Below are 17,110 nucleotides of genomic sequence, written 5' to 3' on the forward strand. Positions count from 1 at the left end.
TGTTAGTATTGAAAAATAAAGCTGTTTGTATGTTGATTTTCTGTCCTGCAATTACTGAATTTGTTTATTGGTTCTAACAGGTTTTGTTGTTGTTGTTGTTGTTGTTGTTGTTGTTGTTGTTGTTGTTTTTTTGTGTGTGTGTGTGTGTGAAATCATTAGTTTTCTACATATAAGATCGTGTCATCTGCAAACAGAGTTTTACTTTTTCCTTTCCAATTTGAATGTCTTTTTTCTTTTTCTTGCCTAATTGCTCTGGCGAGAACATCCGGTCTTATGTTGACTAGAAGTGGTGAGTGTGGACATCCTTGCCTTTTTCCTGATGTTAGGAGGAAAAGCTTTCAGTTTTTCCCTGTTGAGTATCATGCTGTTTGTGGGCTTTTCATATATGATATTTATTATGTTGAGGTAATTTCCTTCTATTTCTAGTTTGTGTAATGTTTTTATTATGAAAAGGTATTGAATTTTGTCAAATGCTTTTTATACATCTATTGAAATGATCCTATTATTTTTTTCTTTTGTTCTGTTGATAGAGAGTATTACATTTATTGATTTTCCTATGTTGAACCATCCTTACAGCACTTGGCCATGGTATATGGTCCTTTTAATGTGCTGTTGAATTTTCTTTGTTAGTACTTTGTTGAGGATTTTTGCATCAGTATTCATCAAGGATACTGGTCTGTAGTTTTTTTTGTAGTATCTTTGTCTGGCTTAGGTATCAGGATAATGCTGGCCTCATAAAATGAGTTTAGAAGTGTTCCCTCCTCTTCAATTTTTTGGAGGAGTTTGAGAAGGATTGGTTTAATTTTTCTTTGTTTTGTAGAGTTCTCCAGTGAAACCTGAGCTTTTGTTGGGAGGTTTTTAATTATTAATTCAATTTCCTTATTAGTAATTAGTCTGTTCTGATTTTCTATTTGTTTGTGATTCAGTCATGGTAAGTTGTATATTTCTAGAAATTTATCCATTTCTTTTAGGTCATACAATTTGTGGTACACAGTTATTCATAGTGGTCTCTTATAATCTTTTTTCATTTCTGTGGCATCAAATAAAATATTTCCTCTTTTAGTTCTGATTTTAGTTATTTGGGTCTTTTCTTTTTCTTAGTTAATCCAGCTAAAGGTCATGTTTGTTCATTTTTTCAAAAAAAACCAACTCTTATTTTTGTTGGTTTTCTATTGCTTTTTAAAAATTCTGTATTTTGTTTATTTTTGCTGTAATCCTTGTAATTTCCTTCTCTTGCTAACTTTGATTTTAGTTTGCTCTTTTTTGAATTCCTTCAGGTGTAAAGTTAGATTTTTGACTAGAGATCTTCCATAAGAATTAAAAAAACAAAACAAACAAAAAAACCTTTTGCAGCATGCACAGGAAGACGGTAGAGCTGGTGCCCAAGTCCGTGCTGTTCGTGTTTCTGGGTAACATTTGTCAATCACCTATTGCAGAAGCATTTATCAGAAACTTGTAACTGACCAAAACATTTCAGGTAATTGTTTCAGTGCAGCGACATCCATGTGTGAAACCGGAAACCCTCCAGATTACTGAGGGCAGACTTGCAAGAGGAAGCATGGCATTCCCATGGATCACATTGCCTGGCACGTAACCAAAGAAGACTTTCCTACATTTGATTATATATTATGTATGCATGAAAGCAATCTAAGAGATTTGACTAGAAAAAGGTAATCAAGTTAAAAACCACAAAGCTAAAATCAAACTACTTGGGAGCTATTATCCGCAAAAACAACTTACTATTGAAGACCCCTGTTATGGGAATGACTCTGACTTGAGATGGTGTACCAGCAGCATGTGAGGTGATGGAGAGCCTTCCTGGAGAACATTCACTAGGCAGGCCGTCCCCACGGACTCTGTGCTTCCCGGTCAAGTGTCATAGTGTAATAACTTCTGTGGCTCAAGGCCGTGGCTATTTCTTCAGTGACTTAGTGGTTCTTATCTTAAAAAATAATTATAGTTGGAACTCAGTTGTGTTTGTCAGAAGAATAAATAAAACTTTTTGATTCAGACAGTTTATGGGAACATTAAATGTTCTTAGACTAGCTGAGCCGTCCACTTTGCCCCAGTTACAAAAATAGTAGAGCAAATGAAATAGAACAATAAAATAGAGCATAATGAAGTAGAACATTACTTTAAGGCCCAGGTCAGCATCTCAGCCCACTGAGACTTAAAAGAAATCTGCTTTTCTTCTTCCCTAAGTATGTGAACATAACAACAATGAATGCCTTCTACTCCCTGCACTACCTCTGTGCCAGGCCTTTCCTTGGACATACTAAATGGGAAGTGTTAATTCACACTCATAGTGCACACGTGTATATTAAAGAGCTAGGAAAGATTTATGGAATTTAATCTTCAGCATCTGTAATAATTTCTCATTGTCTGTCTAGTTTATTTCTTAAGGAAGTCATCTTATTTGCTCCCAGTTGAACCACTTTGCCTCCGGAAATTTATTATATCCAGAAAGAAGGATACTTGTATGTTGGTTTGTGGTCAGTTTGAGGAACATGTCTGCTTTTATATGCACATATACCCCAAATGTTAAATATAGATAAACCAAGGTAGAAAAAAATGTAAAAGTTGGAAAAAGTTCTTTTATATTGGAAAGCTGAAGTGTTAATATGTTAAATAATCCTCTTTCTGTCTTAATTTTAGGCAAGTATCGGTGATTTCTGTACAGTTTGAGATGACTCATCAAAAATTCATATAGATGTATGTCAGAAAGGATTGTTTTCAAAATAAGATGGGTAAATTATATAAATTCAACTAAGATACACACAAAAAACCCTTTTGCTTGTCAATAAACCACCACGAACAATGTCAAAAGACAAATGACAGACTAAAAGAAAATATTTCTATTAATCTTAGAGATAAAGAGCTAATATCCCTTACATTGGAGGAACTCTTAAAAATTAAGAGAAAATAAATTAAGAAATCCAATGGCGAAATAGTCAAGTGACATTAACATTCATTTCACTTACACACGAGTGTTAAATGACCCTTAATTCCTCTATAAAAATGTTTAATCTCACTAATATAAAAGTACATATTAAAAGTATACTGAGATCCCATTTCTCAGTTACTGAACTGGCAACAATTAAAAAGCTAGATAACACTCTGAAGGTAAGGTTATGGGGAAATAGGCACATCTATACATTGCTGATAGTAATACAATATGATAAAATTCTTGGAGGGAATTTGACAAGATGTAACAAAGTAAAAAATATATCCACCTTTTGGTTTAGGAGATTCACTTGTAGGAATTTACCCTGAAGATGTACTCTCATCACTATGTAAGTATATTTACACAAGGCTGTTGTATCATTATTTATAATTGTAAAATACTGGAAACACTTAGATGTCCACATGTAGGGTAGTAGTTAAATGAACTATGGTATGTAGTAAACTTCCATGCAGCTTTAAAAGTAGATGAAGATCTCTGGTAGCTGAGACACAATGATTTCCAGGATATATTGTTAAGTGAAAAAAGCAGTGTAAAAACATATGTATTATATGCTACCTTTTGATGAAAGACAAGGGAAGTAAGAAGACAGACAAGTACCTGGTTAGCGGAAGGATAAACCAATAACTAAGGGGATTGGTTGCTTATAGGGAGTGGGTGGAATTGGAGGCAGTGACACATTTTTAAGTTTACCCTTTGGTATATAGTTTTGGCTTTTAGAACCATGTTAAAGGAAAACTGTTTCTCATCGCACACCATGTCTGACACCAATCTGTGCGTTTTCCACACCAAGCAAGTCTTCAGTTCTCTGCAGACACAAATTAGGTTTCATGTAAATAAACTTAATCCTGACCTTACCTGGAATTAGTGCAGACCCCATAGATTAAGGGAGGGCACATTCCACAAGACTGCCCCCACCTTCAGACACCAATCATAAGTAGTGAATTACCACATTACCCACACTTGTGTTCAACTTGGCTGTATCAGGGTTCCCACAACTCCCCTCCTTAGGTTCAGTAATTTGCTATTATGGGTCACAAAACCCACGGAAATACTTCACTTACTATTAGCAGTTATTATAATTGTTATTATAAAAGATACAAATGATTGTCCAGTGAAGGGGTACATAGGGTGAAGTCCAGAAGGGTCCAAAGTCTGGAAAGTTCTGTCCCTATGGAGTTTGGGATGTACCACCTGGCTGGCATGTGGATGTGTTCACCTATACAGAAGCTCTCCAAACTCATTTATTTAAGGTTTTTATGGAAGCTTCATTAAATGGAGGTACTTGCTTTAATCATTGGCCCTTGGTGATTAGTTCAGTGCCCAACCACTCTCCTTTCCCTGAAGGATGGAAGGGTGTGACTGAAACTTCCAATCTTCTAATCATGCTTGGTCTTTCTGGTAACCAGTGCGTATCCCAAAGCCCAGGAGGCCCACCAAGAGTTGCCTCCTTAGAACAGTAGGCACTCCTGTCACTCAGAAAATCACAAGGAGCTCAGTGCCAAGAACCAGGGCAGAGACCAAATGTACATTTCTTATCATGTCATATAATGTTTACTCTGCATAGAGACCTATGAAATATGAAGAAAAACAAATGAATCTAACTATATCATTCAATAGAATAATATACCTACCAAAGGGGAAAGCAGGAAGAACTAAGCCAGATAGCTTTTTAACATACTTTAACTCAGTTTAAAGGCATAAAGAACTGCAAACAAATATTGAACTCTAGTTAGATGTATTTTTCATTACAATATAGGATAGCAATTTTGAAACTTATTTTTTATTTTGTAGAATTGAGTCAGTGAATGAGTAAAACATTGAGGATATTGTGAACCAGGTTTCTTACTGTTCGAGGAGTTACAAATAGAAAAGGGGAATGAATTCTGTGGTGTTGAATTGGAGGTATTAATGCAAACTACTGGTTTTTAATATAGATAGACATATATATATGTGAATATTTGTGTTTATATTTGTATTCTTTTATTCACTGAAAAGGCTTAGAAGAAAGATACTCCAACAACACTGAGCACTCCTAGTCCTAAGATCTTAGTTTCTAAATACTATTTTCCACTAAGAGGAGCCAGGGCTTCTTGGAGAAATGTACAATTCCAGTGCTGGAGCAAGGAATGTACAAGATGAGACTGGAACATCTTGTATTTGAAAACAAAGAACTTCTCAAAATGACAGGAATGTGTCACAAGGACATAAGAGCCATTTGGAAGGACCTCCTATTGGAATCTGGAATAATATGAGCATCAAAATAAGAAATGATAGCAGAATACTCATGGAATAAAATGAGAATCAATGGGGCCACACTAATATAAATAAATAAATAAATGGGAGAAAAGAAAAGCCTTTTCTTAGAATACAAATTAATAAATACAGAAGGACTGATAGAGTTGTAAAATCACCTTTTTGGTAACCATTATAGTAGTAATTGATTCAGCCAAGAATCACCAATGAATGCTTAAACTAATGGGTGAAAGTTTAATGATGAATATAACATTTAAATAGTCTCAAAAGTATTTACCCATAAATTATTTATTATTTAAACAAAAGGAGAATAGTATCTTTATAATGGATTATCTTAGCAGATACTATCTTAACCAAGTAATCCAAGTTACTTACTATCACCAGTAATGGGGCAGATGCATTCTGACATCATGTTTTGAGAAGATAACATTACTTGTATGTTATTCCTGCTGAAATGTGTCATCTGACTCTAATTATGTGGAAATATCAACAAATCAAAATTGAGGCACATTCTACAATGTAGCTAGTCTGTCCAAAAGTGTCAAGTTAATGAAGACAAAGGTTGAGGATGTAACTCAGATTATAGAACCATAATGAGACATGACAATTAAGTGTAATGTGTGATTCTGTATTGGGTCCTGGATCAGGAACAAAGGGGGAAAACTATAAAAGACAATATTGGGACAACTGACTAAGTTGGATTATGGGTTATGGGTTAGGTAATTTTTTTTTATTAAGGTATTATTGATATACACTCTTATGAAGGTTTCACATGAAAAAATAATGTGGCCACCACATTCACCCACATTATCGTGTCCCATCCATACCCCATTGCAGTCACTGCCCAACAGTATAGTAAGATGCCACAGAGTCACTACTATTTGCCTTCTATGTGCTACACTGTCTTCCCCTTGATCCCCACCACACCATGTGTGCCAATCATAATACTCCTCAATCCCCTTCTACCTCCCACCCCACCCACCCTCACACACCCCTCCCCTTTTGGTAACTGCTAGTCCCTTCTTGGAGTCTGTGGGCCTGTTGCTGTTTTGTTCCTTTAGTTTTGCTACGTTGTTATACTCCTTAAATGAGGGAAATCATTTAGTACTTGTATTTCTCCGCCTGGCTTATTTCACTGAGCATAATATCCTCCAGCTCCATCCATGTTGTTGCAAATGGTAGGATTTGTTTCTTTCTTATGGCTGAATAGTATTCCATTGTGTATATGTATCACATCTTCTTTATCCATTCATCTACTGATGGACACTTAGGTTGCTTTCATATGTTGGCTATTGTAAATAGTGTTGCAATAAACATAGGGGTGCATATGTCTTTTGAATCTGAGAAGTTGTTTTCTTTGGGTAAATTCCTAGGAATGGAATTCCTGGGTCAAATGGTATTTCTATTTTTAGTATTTTGAAGAACCTCCATATTCCTTTCCACAATGGTTGAACTAGCTTACATTCCCACCAGCAGGGCAGGATGGTTCCCCTTTTTCCACATGCTTGCCAGCATTTATTGTTCTTAGTCTTTTCAATACTGGTCATCCTAACTGGTGTAAGGTGATATATCATTGTGGTTTTTATTTGCATTTCCCTCATAATTAGCGATGTGCAGCATGTTTTCATGTGCCTGTTGGCCATCTGAATTTCTTCTTTGTAGAAGTGTCTGTTCATATCCTCCACCCATTTTTTAATCAGGTTGTTTGCTTTTTGGGTGTTGAGGCGTGTGAGTTCTTTGTATATTTTGGATGTTAACCCCTTGTCAGATATGTTGTTTACAAATATATTCTCCCATACTGTAAGATGCCTTTTTGTTCTGTTGATGGTGTCCTGTGCTGTACAGAAGCTTTTTTGTTTGATGAAGTCCCATGTGTTCATTTTTGCTTTTATTTCCCTTGCTGGAGGAGATGCATTCAGAAAAAAGTTGCTCATGTTTATATTCAAGAGATTTTTGCTTAAGTTGTCTTCTAAGAGTTTTATAGTTTATCAGGTCTTTGATCCATTTCGAGTTTGCTTTTATGTATGAGGATAGACAATAATCCAGTTTCATTCTCTTACATGTAGCTGTCCAGTTTTGCCAACACCAGTTGTTGAAGAGGCTGTCATTTCCCCACTGTATGTCCATGGCTTCTTTATCATATATTAATTGACCATATATGCTTGGGTTTATATCTGGGCTCTTTATTCTGTTCCATTGGTCTATGGGTCTGTTCTTGTGCCAGTACCAAATTTTCTTGATTACTGTGGCTTTGTAGTAGAGCTTGAAGTTGGGGAGTGTAATCACCCCTGCCTTATTCTTCCTTCTCAGGATTGCTTTGGCTACTTGGGGTCTTTTGTGGTTCCATATGAATTTTAGAACTATTTTCTCTACTTCGTTGAAGAATGCTGTTGGTATTTTGATAGGAATTGCATTGAATCTGTAGATTGCTTTAGGCACGATGACCATTTTTGACAATATTAATTCTTCCCATCCATGGGCATGGGATGTTTCCATTTATTGATATCTTCTTTAATCTCTCTCATGAGTATCTTATAGTTTTCAGAGTATAGGTCTTTCACTTCCTTGGTTAGGTTTATTCCTAGGTATTTTATTATTTTTGATGCATTTGTGAATGGAAGTGTTTTCCTGATTTCTCTTTCTGCTAGTTCATCCTTAGTATATAGGAATACAACAGATTTCTGTGTATTAATTTTGTATCCTGCAACTTTGCTGAATTCAGATATTAGTTGTTGTAGTTTTGGAGTCTTTAGGGTTTTTATGTACAATATCATGGCATCTGCAACAGTGACAGTTTAACTGCTACTTTACCAATCTGGATGCCTTTTATTTCTTTGTGTTGTCTCATTACCATGGCCAGGACCTCCAGAACTATGTTGAATAAAAGAAGTAGAGTGGGCATCCTTGTCTTGTTCCCGATCTTAAAGGAAAGGCTTTCAGCTTCTCACTGTTAAGTATAATGTTGACTGTGTGTTTGTCATATATGGCCTTTATTATGTTCAGGTGCTTGCCGTCTTTACCCATTTAATTGAGACTTTTTATCATGAATGGATGTTGAATTTTGTCGAATGCTTTTTCAGCATCTGTGGAGATGATCATGTGTTTTTTGTCCTTTTTGTTGATATGGTGGATGATGTTGATAGATTTTCTAATATTGTACCATCCTTGCATCCCTGGAATAAATCCTACTTGATCATGATGGATGATCCTTTTGATGTATTTTTGGATTCAGTTTGCTTATATTTTGTTGAGGATTTTTGCATCTATGTTCATCAGGGATATTGGTCTGGATTTTCTTTTTTTTGTGGTGTCTCTGCGTGGTTTTGGTATTAAGGTGATGCTGGCTTCATAGAATGAGTTTGGAAGTATTCTCTCCTCTTCTACTTTTTGGAAAACTTTAAGGAGAATGGGTATTAGGTCTTCATTAAATGTTTGATAAAATTCAGTGTAAAACCATCTGGTCCAGGGGTTTTGTTCTTAGGTAGTTTTTTGATTACCGATTCAATTTCGTTGCTGGTAATTGGGCTGTTCAGATTTTTTGTTTCTTTCTGGGTCAGCCTTGGAAGGTTGTATTTTTCCAGAAAGTTGTCCATTTCTTCTAGGTTATCCAGTTTGTTAGTATATAATTTTTCATAGTATTCTCTAATAATTCTTTGTATCTCTCTGGTGTCCTTAGTGATTTTTCCCTTCTCATTTTTGATTCTGTTTATGTGTGTAGACTCTCTTTTTTTCTTGATAAGTCTGGCTAGGGGCTTATCTATTTTGTTTATTTTCTCGAAGAACCAGCTCTTGCTTTCATTGATTCTTTCTGTTTTATTCTTCTTGATTTCATTTATTTCTGCTCTAATATTTATTATGTCCCTCCTTTTACTGACTTTAGGCCTCATTTGTTCTTTTTTGTTCTAGTTTCGTTAATTCTGAGTTTAGACTGTTCTTACGGAATTGTTCTTCTTTCCTGAGTTAGGCCTGTATTGCAATATACTTCCCTCTTAGCACGGCCTTTGCTGCATCCCACAGATTTTGCAGTGTTGAATTATTGTTGTCATTTGTCTCTATATATTGCTTGATCTCTGTTTTTATTTGGTCATTGATCCTTTGGTTATTTAGGAGTATGTTGTTAAGCCTCCATGTGTTTGTGGGATTTTTCATTTTATTTGTGTAATTTATTTCTAGTTTTCATACCTTTGTGGTCTGAGAAGCTGGTTAATACAAATTAAATATTTTTGAATTTACTGAGTCTCTTTTTGTGGCCTAGTATGTGATCTATTCTTGAAAATGTTTCATATGCTGTTGAGAAGGATGTGTATCCTGCTGCTTTTGGGTGGAGAGTTCTGTAGATGTCTGTTAGGTCCATCTGTTCTAATGTGTTGTTCAATACCTCTATCTCCTTATTTTCTGTGTGGTTGATCTATCCTTTGGCGTGAGTGGAGTGTTGAAGTCACCTAGAATGAATGCATTACATTCTATTTCCCCCTTTAATTCTGTTAGTATTTGTTTCACATATGTAGGTGATCCTGTGTTGGGTTCATAGATATTTATAATGGTTATATCCTTTTATTCTATTGACCCCTTTATCATTATGTAATGACCTTCTTTCTCTCTTGTCACTTTCTTTGTTTTAAAGTGTATTTTGTCTGATACAAGTTCTTCAACACCTGCTTTTTTCTCCCTGTTAGTTGCATAAAATATCTTTTTCCATCCCTTCACTTTTAGTCTGTGTATGTCTTTGGGGGTTGATGTGAGTCTCTCGTAGGCACCATATAGATGGGTCTCGTTTTTTTATCCATTCAGTGACTCTATGTCGATTGGTGCATTCAGACCATTTACATTCAGGGTGATTATCGATAGGTATGAACTTATTGCCGTTGGAGGCTTTAGATTCTTGGTTACCAAATGTTCAAGGGTAACTTCCTTACTATGTAAGAGTCTAGCTTAACTCACTTAGTATGTTATTTACAAGCACAATGTAAAGGTTCTTTTTTTTCTCTCCTTTCTTCCTCCTCCATTCTTTATGTATTAGGTATCATATTCTGTACTCTTTGTCTATCCCTTTTTATTACCTCTAGTGACAGTTATTTAACCTTAGGAACACTTCCATCTATAGAAGTCCCTCCAAATACACTTTAGAGATGGTTTGTGGGAGGTGAATTCTCTCAGCTTTTGCTTACCTGGAAATTCTTTAATCCCTCCTTCAAATTTAAATGATAATCTTGCTGGATAAAGTATTATTGGTTTGAGGCCCTTCTGCGTCATTGCATTAAATATATCACGTCATTCCCTTCTGGCCTGTAAGGTTTCTGCTGAGAAGTCTGATGATAGCCTGATGGGCTTTCCTTTGTATCTGATCTTTTTTCTCTCTCTGGCTGCTTTTAATAGTCTCTTCTTATCATTGTTCTTTGCTGTTTTAATTACTATGTCTTGGTGGTGTTGTCCTTGGGTCCCTTGTGTTGGAAGATCTGTGCACTTCCATGGCCTGAGAGACTATCTCCTTCCTCAGATTGGGGATGTTTTCAGCAATTACTTCCTCAAAGACACTTTCTATCCCTTTTTCTGTCTCCTTCTGGTACCCCATAAGACGAATATTGTTCCATTTGGATTGGTCACACAGTTCTCTCAGTATTCTTTCATTCCTGGAGATCCTTTTTTCTCTCTGTGCCTCAGCTTCTTTGTATTCCTCTTCTCTAATTTCTATTTCATTTATCATCTCCTCAACCATATCTAACCTGCTTTTTAATACCCTCCATTGTTTTCCTCAATGATTGAATCTCAGTCCTAAATTCATTCCTGAGTTCTTGAATATTTTTCTGTACCTCCAGGAGCATGTTTATGATTTTTATTTTGAAGTCTCTTTCAGCAAGATTTATTAGTTCAGTCTCACTTGACTCTTTTTGTTGGTGTTGAGGTTTTACTTTGAACCAGGTTCCTTTGACGTTTCATATTTTTATGTGTCGCCACCTAGTCCCCAGAATCTCTACTCTCTGGAGCTGGTCTGCGTTTGTAGCTGCTATAGGTGGGGCTTCCCTCTTGCTGGCCTGATGCCAGGGCAGCGTTTGCCAGTTTGTGAGCCAGGTGTGGGCTGGCCAGAAGGAAGGTGCAGTAGGCTACCTATCATGGAGGGGGTCCTTGGAGCTGTGTAGCCAGCCAGGGGGATGGAGTCCCTGAGGATTATGAAAGTTCCCAACCTACGGGGCAGAGTGCACCTGGGCAATTCTGTCTGTCCTTTCACCTGAGCAGTAAGCTCTGTGCAATCCTTGCCCCTTTAGCAGCCCTCTTCCTTTTAGGAAGTCTCTCAGACTGCCTGCCCAGATCAGCCGAATATGGAACCCTGTTTTCCACAAGCAGCTGGAATCTCAGTCTCTCCAGGTATTCTGCCTATTTTAGCTTTCCAACCCCAGTAATCACCAGAACACCATGCAGTGTAGGTTCATGCTCCCAGAGCACATCTCCAGGGCTAGGTGTTCAGTAGTCCCAGGCCTCCACTCCTTCCCAACTCTGTTTCTCTTCCTCCTGCTGGTGAGCAGAGGTGGGGGAAGGGCTTGGGTCCTGCCGGGTCATGGCTTTTGTACGTTACCCTGTTCCATGAGGTCTGTTCTTTTCTCCAGGCGTATGCAGTCTGGTGCTGCCTTATTTCCTGTTGCTTTTTCAGGATTAGTTGTATTAATTACATTTTCATATTACTTCTGGTTTAGGAGGTGGTCTCTGTCTCATCTCTCACACCATCTTTAATCCTCTTGGTGAACACAGCTTTTACAATATTGGCTGTGTTAATCAGCATGTCAGAGCAGTTTGTCAGGGATACATTTGCTTAGGGTCTTAAAAGAACAGCTGGGTTAGGTAATATTTTGTATCAATTTTGAATATCTGGATTTTGATTAACAGACTGGCTATGTAAGATATGTAAGAGACATCCTTGTTCTTAGGAAATGCATTTCAGCAATTGTTGGAATTAATCTTGCAGAATAGATGAGACATGTGTGCTAAGGTAAAAATTCTAAATTATTCTTGCTGTCAATAGATGCTGTGAAATAGTAGCAAAAATTTGGAAACAAGGTTGCTTAAATAAATTATGTCACAGTGAGAAAGTGAAATACTATGCAGCCCTTTAAAGTTATGTTGTAGGTCTCTATGTAAATAGAGAAATGTTTCTAGTTACATTATATTAGATATATAAATATAATAATATATACAATACATTATAAAAATATATACTATATATATTATTACATATATTATATATATATATATTAGGCTTTTTTGGTTACATGAAACAAGCTGAGGTAGGTCTTACAAATAAATGGCTCAGAAATCCCTAGAAAAGGAGAGAAAGCTCTGGGGATCTCAACATTAAAGTTCAAGAATGTTCCTTCTTTCTAGGGCACTGTGACTTGTGTGACTCCCTGTAGACTACAGTTTCCTGATTCAGAGTTGAATTTCAATCCAAAGAAAGGATCTGAGTGGTCCTGCTCCTCCAAGGGGCACATTTACGTAGCACAGACAGGCCTTTAAGGATAGTTTGCCATAGATGGGGCCCAGTCCTCGAGAAGAAGAAATTGTGAACTAGGAAGCCACCTCAGTTGTTATCTACCTTGGTAGGATTTTGTAAGTTTTAACAAAAAGCAGAACACAAAATACTGTGTATAGTATGACCCTATATTGTACAAATGTAGAGTAAGTTTTGGGGTGGGAATGGAGAATCAAGAGTTCTGGTTGGATATGTTAATTCTGAGATTTCTATTAGTCATTCAAGCGGAGAATTAAATTCTTTTGTGGCCAAAGTAGCAAACAAGTACCATCAACTCTTACATTTTTCTAGGTCAAAATCAGCTCTTCTGTTTCTGCATGGAGGGGACCCAACCCCTTTTAGATAGTCAAGCAAATCCTAAGCTGCTTTCCTTGAAGAACAGTGTCCTCTAGGTACCTATACAGCATTCACTCCATTTTAGGTGGGATTCTCTGCCTGGCACAGATGCATGCCAAACTCTTTACTCTCCCACACCTATTGCCTCCCCCACCCCCATCTCCGTTAGCCCCTTGCCTGTTGGGTTAAACAGTCATATAATCTTTCTGGGCTTCATTTTCCTCCTCTGTAAAATTATCCTTGATGGCTTCTTTTGTCTCTATTTTTCATTTTTATTTTTAATTGTTATAAATGATAAAAATCACCTAAACACCCCCTTTTCAACAATTGTGACAGTAATAGTTTAGCCCACAGAAGTAAACATTTTAAGAGCCAGGAGCTAATAAGTACAAATGTTTGCTCTTTCAGATATCCACACGGAAGCAGTTCAAGCTGCACTGGCAAAGCATAAAGAACAGAAAATGGCTTTGCCCATGCCAACCAAGAGGCGGTCCACGTTTGTGCAGTCTCCTGCAGATGCCTGCACACCTCCTGGTAGGTTTGTCAGAACCTTTCTCTCTGATAGTTACTACTTTGATGTACCTTGAAGTAAGTTCTACTTTCTTATTTCTGAAATAGGAGCTGGAACTCTTTCATCATCATCAGAGGTATAAAAGAATACTCATTGAAGGTGGCAGTGTTTTATTGTTGCATTGTAAACACACAAAAAAGAAGCCTTAAGAGTATAGCTGTGTCATTTTAAGTTTACTGCTGATTTTCTAGCATTTCCTTGATGTAACCCCCAAACTCATGTAGTCTTAAATAAGCACAAACCAAAGCCTAGGTTCTCAAAAAATATCCTTCTGTGGTTAAATAGCTATTTTCATTGACAACCAAAATATGACCCATAGACATATATTTCTTTAACAAATTTATACTCCTAAATCTGATGCTTTGTCTCTGTAACATAGGTATAAGTGGACTTGGGACACAATTTTGTGTCTTACTAAAGATGATTGGAGAGCAGCAATGCAAAATTGTAATAGATGTGAAAAATGTATGTTAGTGTATTTATGTGTGTGGGGTGTGTGTGTGTGTGAATATAGTTTGTATACATTTATTTATTTTTAAAAATCCATGTTTTAAAATGGGATCCTGAGATCAGTGGAACCTAAACATCTTCATCCTACCCCAACTAAAGTAAATTTAAGAGTTAAAATTTCATGTTTGAAAACAACTGAAACACCTTTAAGTTGTCTCTTCGGAATGTTTCCCAATGTTTTTAAAAACCTTAAAAAAATTTTTTTAGCTGAAATCCCAGACCAGATCTCCATCTGGGCCTCTGAGACTAAACATAGTAAATCTATTTCAGAGCCTCAATTTGGTGTCTGGCTCTCTACTGTCATGTGACCAGTAATGAAATCTTTGGGGAAAAAATTTTTCCCTGTACTGTTTTGGTCTAAATGACTTACCATTTCTTTTGGGGAGGAGGCCCAGGAAGGCACATTTGACTTTGGTTCAGAGCTATCAAGTTGAACTATTCACACTGATCCTGTTCCCTGGTCCAGGTTCATGTTAATTGTTTTCTCCTAGGTTTTGGCTAACTTGTCGAAGCATTTGGGTGTGCTATGGGCTCATTAACTGAGTGTGCTTTGTTTTCTTTATATCTGTGGTGTCAATATGTTTGAAAGAGAAATAGCTCTGTGGCTTCAAGTGTTTTTCAAAATATAACACAGGGTACCTCTAGCAGACCGTCACAGAAAGACATTTTGTGTCTATAATGGCACATACTTCCAGCCCACTCATTCAAGGTCTTGGATGGGTTCCCTTCTTCATTAGTATACAGCATCGGTTGGGCCCTCACAGACAAAGGGGGCTCTCAGATTAGTAGCTGTTCCTTGTTGGCAGATCCTGCTGAGGCACGGCTGAGGGCTCAGTTGTAGTAAATGGCAAAGGGTAGGGAGCAGTGTGACTTGCAGTTCTTAGAAACAATCCTCTCCATAGCTGTATTAAAGAAATGCAATTTCAGAGAAAATGGTCTGCTCTCATGGCCTCGGGTTAAATATGAGAGTGCAGTAAGGGATCTTGAGAATGCTCTGAAGGAATGGAAACCTTTTTTATCCCCTTACAAAAGTCATTGCCTAAGGGGATTTTACCAACTCTAGAAACAAACCGTGGCTGTTCATTGCTGAGTGAGATCATAGTCCTCTGGAATTCCCTACAGGCCTCTGTATTTCCAAATGCTGATGTTCCACTCTGTTGGCAGCCTTAAAGATGTGGCATAATGTTCCTGATCACCTTACTATTTTAGTAATTTCATGATTATAAAGATATGATCCTCTCTCCTAAGATCTTTATTCAGCAGAGCAGAGGGATAAAAAGTTTCCTATCCATTTATCTCCTGTCCAGGGATCTCTGACCAGCGTATGAGAAGCCTCAATGTGCTATTAGGGATATCAGAGCTGTCAGACAGAAGTCTCTCGCATCATGAAGAAACACTGAGAGCATCCCACAGGGACTTTCCACAGGGCCCCGCATGGAGCCAGGCCTTTGTGCCCTCATTCCATAGTCATGCGTGTGCCTCACACACTGTGTGCTCATGGGAACTGTGTGGCAAGGTGTCCACAAGTGCCTTTCAGTTCAGGGAATGCAGTTTCCTGTTCCCAAGTTGGGGTTTGGATTCCGTTCTCTCTAAGCTGTGAGAGCCACATTAGAGACTTGGCTGTCTCCTCTTCCTATTGCACTTTAATCCTGTGTCCCTCTCTCAGAACCTGTGACAGCCTGAGTCAGGGATGGCAGGTATGTTATGTCTCACATATTTATTCTGAGTGTCCCTGAAACACTGGTCTTTAAAAGAATATTGAGGCTGCACTAACAGGATGGAAAGGAGGAAAAGAATGACATTAATTTTTGCTGGTTATAGGCTGTTTGTAAAAGTAACCTTGCTATGATTCTTTTTAGAGAAGTACCACTCTTGCCAGGCAGAATTACCACCCCCACCCCCCACTGTTTCACAGCATTGTAGTCATGTTGTCCTTTGTGCATTATCTGGGAGGTCATACCACACTTTCCGAGCATGGCCCCAGTCAGGGCCCTCACTCTGTATGCACTGTCCTGTGTGAACCTAGATTCTGGGATGCCTATAGAAGCATGCTGGCCAGTCAGCTTTGGGAGGCACCCAACAAATAACTGTTGGGATTACTGAACTGATGAAAATTTAGAGCTGTTTTTGGAAGGATTTAATAAAGAGGATTTAAGGAGTAAATATGTCATAAATCTTGGCTTTATTCATAGTATCATATAGTCTGGAAAATACAGTAAATAGTTGGCATGGGAAATGATTAATCTTTTGTCATAAATCATTCTCAAATAATAAAATATCAGTCAGTCTAAACTTTGCTTACTGCTGTGTACACTAATTTCTGTCTTGTAGATTGGAAATTTTAAGTTCTCCAAGTGGGTAGCAATCTGTGGCTCTTTTAGTGCCTGTGGCCTTTTTCAGAGTCTTTTAGACTGCTTGAATTACTGCCATCCAGTTCCCTTTATGTGCTGAAATCATTTACTAATGTCATGAGGCAATTACCTCAGCCCATTCTTTGTAGGCATTCTTTGTGTAATGCTGTTTCTCATTCATATGGATAAACACAGTGCAAAAACTACAGCATGTATTTCTTTCTGCTCTAAGCTTTTTCTGCACCCATGTGGACTTAACCCTACACTGCATTCTGAGGGTGCACAGGTGACCAAATAGACCGCATAATGACCCAAAAGCACTGTAAGCTCTTTTGATTGGCTGGGATAGAATGAAGCCTAAACTTAGACATCTGTCTTACACGGACCCTGCTGGACTGTAGTAGTAGTTCATAGGGCCAGGCAAGGAGACATTTACCGTTCTGTATTTCTGTATATGAAAGTGTTGCCCATGAACAGACTTGGGGATATTGTTATACTGTAAACATCCTTTTGTAATGCTTTACAGAATTGTGGTGCATTACAGTATATAAAGGACTTGTGCATACCATTGGCTGCCCAGCCTCATTTGTTCCTCTTTGCCT

The 17,110-nt window shown here is 37.5% G+C and overlaps 1 protein-coding gene and 1 pseudogene across 4 annotated transcripts in view; both read left to right on the plus strand.

The window, feature by feature from the left end:
- The window catches only part of DIP2B (disco interacting protein 2 homolog B), a 251,391-nt gene that overhangs the window by 151,981 nt on the left and 82,300 nt on the right, over positions 1 to 17,110 (plus strand). For all 4 annotated transcript variants that reach the window (XM_036890477.2, XM_036890488.2, XM_036890498.2 and 1 more), the window contains exon 4: positions 13,485 to 13,610. In XM_036890477.2, coding sequence (XP_036746372.1) covers positions 13,485 to 13,610 — 126 coding nt within the window. The remainder of the gene's footprint in view (positions 1 to 13,484; positions 13,611 to 17,110) is intronic.
- On the plus strand, positions 149 to 6,245 carry LOC130678974 (low molecular weight phosphotyrosine protein phosphatase-like; annotated as a pseudogene).

This window comes from Manis pentadactyla, chromosome 10, assembly GCF_030020395.1.
Source record: "Manis pentadactyla isolate mManPen7 chromosome 10, mManPen7.hap1, whole genome shotgun sequence".
NCBI lineage: Eukaryota > Metazoa > Chordata > Mammalia > Pholidota > Manidae > Manis > Manis pentadactyla.